At 36.3% G+C, this 5,084-nt stretch overlaps 2 protein-coding genes across 2 annotated transcripts; one reads left to right on the top strand and one right to left on the bottom strand.

Moving 5' to 3' along the window:
- Positions 1–675: 675 nt before the first annotated feature.
- On the top strand, positions 676–1,221 carry LOC133307067 (uncharacterized). The gene has a single exon (XM_061507485.1). The coding sequence runs from the start codon at positions 676–678 to the stop codon at positions 1,219–1,221; it is 546 nt and encodes a 181-aa protein (XP_061363469.1).
- A 1,176-nt stretch (positions 1,222–2,397) lies between these two features.
- LOC133307066 (uncharacterized) lies at positions 2,398–2,838 on the bottom strand. Its single transcript, XM_061507484.1, has one exon. It carries the CDS (start codon positions 2,836–2,838, stop codon positions 2,398–2,400), a length of 441 nt encoding a protein of 146 aa, XP_061363468.1.
- Positions 2,839–5,084: the final 2,246 nt, after the last annotated feature.

The following is a 5,084-nucleotide window of genomic DNA, read 5'->3' as shown; positions in this document are numbered from 1 at the left end:
GGAAATTATTACATATTTATTGCACAATATCACGTTCAATTTGGGCGTCACAAATCACGCCTAATTTAGGCGTCATTAGAGGGACAGTCACGCCTAATTTGGATATCACTCATTCGATGTCGACACGTGTCACATTTGTTTTATTTCAAAAAAAAATTAACAATTTAATCGTAAAACTTCTTTTGATTCGGGTATCCGAATCAGGTAATTTTTTTTTGATTCCACATAACTTTTCGAGATCTACGTAATGACACCTCATTTGACATATTTTATCTCTCAAAAATATAATTTGAATTTGCAACAATGAGACTTTATCGTATAATCGTTAGATTGTGACCCAAAAAATTAATTATTAATAATTAATTAATAAGGGTGACCCAATAAATTATAATCATTAGATTGACAACAATTAACGATTAAAATTTAGTAATAAATTATCCCATGTGGCAATCATGAGAATTGATGGCTCCTTCTTGACGAAGGATTTTTTTATTATAGACCCGGCCCACAATTTTTTTGGTGCACCTTTTCCCAAAACGGAAAAAATTTCTTCCGCACCATGTTTCTCCAAACCTTTGCCTATATATTCTCCAAACCGCGTTTCTCTTTCGTCCAACTAAGAGCAACTACATATAGCTACACACATCGAGAATTTTCGGATCGTTAGGACCAGACATGGGCAATTGTTGTGGCACCTCGTTCGATTCCACGCACGTTCCGATGGCGAAGGTTGTCGTGCACGACGAAAGGTTGCTGGAATTCTCGTACCGGGTTAAGGTTTCATACCTGTTGCAGATGTACCCAACGTGCTTTATATGTGACTCTGACCAGATGGGATTCGACGACGTCGTTAAGGCGGTTCACGAGGACGAGGTTTTGACACCCGATCAGCTGTATTTCGCTCTCCCGTTGACCCGGTTGAAGCGGCCCTTGCTGGCGGAGGAGATGGTTGCGTTGGCGGTGAAGGCTGCTTTAGCTCTCGCCAAGATTGGTGGTGTTGGTGGTGACAAATGTGGCTCTCGCCGGAAACAGATTATGTTTTTCTCCGGCGAAGGAAACGCTAAACCTTGCCGGAAAGTGGCGCTGGAATATGGTGGTGCGGGCGCTCCTATTGATTCGTCTAGGAAAGGAAATAGTAGAAGTAGTGGTGGCGGTCGCCGTGGTCGGCGAAAGTTTACACCGGTGCTGAGTTCCATACCGGAGCAGGAGTGTATATATTGAAGGAAAAAGAAAATGTTTTAATTTTTGAACAATGGAAGAGATTACATTGCCAGAGTTACAACCAGCCTTTTCTTCTTCTTCTCCTTCTTTTCGTTTTCTTTTAATTTATTGGGACTATACGTATTTAACTAACATCATTTTACCCGAAAAAAAAGCATAATTCGCTTCTTTTTTTTTTTCTTGAAGTCTAAATGTTTTAAGTAAGATTAGACATTGATATCTCAATAGCATAATGAAAGACCAGCAATTTTTTTTTTGAAGATTTCATCAGGAATTATATATTATTTACTAATAAAATCTCTTTACATCAGTAGTAGGGGTTCGAACTTTGAACCCACGTCCTTTATGACCCAAACTTTTAACCGAATATGACTCGGATCATAACTCGTTTATCATGCTAACTTTTTTCTTTCTCGCGTTTTACAGCAGATGAGATATATGTACATGATTTGTCTTAATTTCAAGAGTACTAATCATGCGTAATCATAATCAATACTATAATCGTAACATATATCCATGAAGAGAAGAGATTGATTTTTGTTTGTTCTTTAAGATCAATTTTAATAACTTCTAAGCGTGAAATTAATTAACGCTAATTAATTTCACACTTAGAAGTTATTAAAATTGATCTTAAAGAACAAACAAAAATCAATCTCTTCTCTTCATGGATATATGTTACGATTATAGTATTGATTATGATTATGCATGATTAGTATTCTTGAAATTAAAACAAATCATGTACAGATATCTCATCTGCTGTAAAAGGCGAGAAAGAAAAAAGTTAGCATGATAAACGAGTTATGATCCGAGGCATATTCGGTTAAAAGTTTGGGTCATAAAGGACGTGGGTTCAAAGTTCGAACCCCTACTATTGATGTAAAGATTTTATTGGAAAATAATATATAATTCCTGATGAAATCTTCAAAAAAAAATTCTGGTCTTTCATGATGCTATTGAGATATCAATGTCTAATCTCACTTAAAACATTTAGATTTCAAGAAAAAAGAAGAAGCGAATTATGCTTTTTTTTCGGGTAAAATGCTGTTAGTTAAATACGTATAGTCCCAATAAATTAAAAGAAAACAAAAAGAAGGAGAAGAAGAAGAAAAGACTGGTTGTAACTCTGGCAATCTAATCTCTTCCATTGTTCAAAAATTAAAATATTTTCTATTTCCTTCAATATGTACACTCCTGCTCCGGTATAGAACTCAACACCGGCGTAAACTTTCGCCGACCACGGCGATCGCCACCACAGGGACCGCCAGCACTACTTCTACTCTTTCCTTTCCTAGACGAATCAACATGAGCGCCCGCACCACCATATTCCAGCGCCACTTTCCGGCAAGGTTTAGCGTTTCCTTCACCGGAGAAAAATATAATCTGTTTCCGGCGAGAGCCACATTTGTCACCACCAACACCACCAATCTTGGCTAGTGCTGAACCAGCCTTCACCGCCAACGCAACCATCTCCTCCACCGGTAAGGGCCACTTCAACTGGGTCAACGGGAAAGCGAAATACAGCTGACCGGGTGTCAAAACCTCGTCCTCGTGAACCGCCTTAAGGACGTCGTCGAATCCCATCTGGTCAGAGTCACATATGAAGCATGTTGGGTACATCTGCAACAGGTACGAAACCTTAACCCGGTACGAGAATTCCAGCAACCTTCCGTCGTGCACGACAACCTTCGCCGTCGGAACGTGCGTGGATTCTCAAGTCTTATGGAAGTCATTCAAGTTCCCCAAGTCTCTTGTGGATAACTTATCTTTTGCAGAGATAATGAATCCTATTAGCTTGTCATAAGGGTTGCAATTCAGGTCAACACAACACAACGTGACACAAATTTGACATAAGCACAAAAATGCTCAACACGAACACGACACAAATTTGAAATCAGGTTAAAACCTTTGTCACAAACACGACCAAGGGCCATATATTAACAACAACTACCCCATTAATGAAGAAGATCCTGGAAGAAGACCAAGAGGCATTCCTTGTCTATAAAAAGGATAAAAATATTTGGACATTATATTCTTTTATATTATACTATTCTTTTGGATTCTTTCTTCTATATTATAATGTAAAAGACTTCTATATTATATCAAAGCTGGGATATTATTGCTATGGCCAATATAAGTTGTCGCTCAAAATCTTGAATTTTTATACTTTGTACCTACACAAATTATCGCTCCAAAACTAGGATTTTCTTACCCTGCGGATGCAAAAGTTGTTGCTTCAATTTCAATTGTCCGCCTTCCGAGCTCTTCTTTTTTTATATCTCGTGGGTCTATCAGATACGGTTGTCTCTCTTCATAAGTTTGTGGTTTGATTTCCAAAGAAATCTTTTAATGAGTCCAAGCTTGTACTATTTTGAAAATAGGTCAGTGACGGATTTAGAGATGGAATATGCATTTTTGTCTCTAATTCCGTTACTATTAGAGACAAAAACATTCCTTCTCTATTAGTGAGGGATCTTATTCCATTTCTAGTAGAGACGATTATTTTCTGTTCATATTTGAGACAAAAGTGATCTATTTCTATTAGAGATGAATTTTGAGACGGATCATTTACTTTTGTCACAAAATCTGTACCAAATAGAGACACAAAATTTTTCATCTCAAATAGGGATGAAATAGAATCCCTCACCGATAGAGATAAAACAATTCCATCTCTATCAATGATGGAATTGGAGACGGAATATTTATTTGTGTCTCTAATTCCGTCACTGCTAGAGAAGGAAAAAGTTTCATCGCTATTAATGATGGATCTTGTTCCATCCCTAAGAGAGTCAGATTATTTTTTGTCCCTATTTGAAATGAAAAGTAATGTGTCTCTATTAGAGACGGATTTTGAGACAGGTCATTTACTTTCGTCTCAAAATCTGTCCCAAACAGAGACACATTACTTTTCGTCTCAAATAGGAACAAAAAGTAATTCGTCTCTCGTAGGCATGGAACACGATCCCTGACTCATAGAGACCAAAAAATATTCGTATCTATCAGTGACGGAATTAGAGATGAAAATAAATGTTACGTCTCTAAATCTATCACTGATAGAGATAAAAAAAATCTGTCACTAAATTCCGTCACTAAATCCCAATGTATCCACTTAATACTATCATTATTTTCTATATATTAAGTTCTGTCTCGAAATCTATCTCTATTAGAGACAAAAAAAAATAGTCGTCTCTATTAGGGACAGATTTAGAGACGAAACTCTGCCTATTAGAGAAGGATTTATTTTTCGGTTCTAAATCTGTCAATAACGGAGACAGAAATATTATCGTCTCTAATTCCCTCCCTATTTATGAGGGATTGTTATTCCTTTTCTGAATTCGTCCCTTTTAGAGATGGATATTTTTCCGTTTCTAAATTCCGTCTCTAATCAATGCTTTTTTAGTAGTGTTAATTGATTGAAAGCAAGTGCGCGCTTTCCCGCTGAGCTGGTGGTGATTGGAACAATGTGTAAATCTTAATTATTTTACTTTATTTTTTTATTAAAAAGGAAATAATTTCTTGAATAAAAAAATGGTATGGTTAAGATTTGATCCTTAGTATATTGCCTTCGTTATCTTGCTGCTGCTGACTCATTAGATGTTTACCTTTTTTTTTCTACAAGTTCTATTCGAGCTTAATCCCTAATGAGTTTGGGTTTTGTTTTGCAATTTACTCGTCTACCTCCTAGTGATTGAGTCAAATTATTTAAATATGTAGTTTTGAATAAGAAATTTTATACCGTTAAGAAAAGCTATAATCTTTAGGACACGATCGTTTTATTATAGATAATCACTTACCTACGTATAACGTAATAAAGGGATTCTATGGAAAAAAAAAAAAAACGTCTGCCATAAAGAATAGTGAAACGT

This window comes from Gastrolobium bilobum, unplaced genomic scaffold, assembly GCF_033153095.1.
Source record: "Gastrolobium bilobum isolate Gb01-03AN ecotype WA unplaced genomic scaffold, APGP_CSIRO_Gbil_v1 utg57098, whole genome shotgun sequence".
Taxonomy (NCBI): Eukaryota; Viridiplantae; Streptophyta; class Magnoliopsida; order Fabales; family Fabaceae; genus Gastrolobium; species Gastrolobium bilobum.
Note: the sequence above shows the minus strand (reverse complement) of the source record. Positions and strands in the feature narration are given on the sequence as shown.

Excerpts from the sequence above, each read along its gene's own strand:
- LOC133307067 (XM_061507485.1), top strand. The coding sequence starts at position 676 with ATGGGCAATTGTTGTGGCACCTCGTTCGATTCCACGCACGTTCCGATG.
- LOC133307066 (XM_061507484.1), bottom strand. The coding sequence starts at position 2,838 with ATGTACCCAACATGCTTCATATGTGACTCTGACCAGATGGGATTCGAC.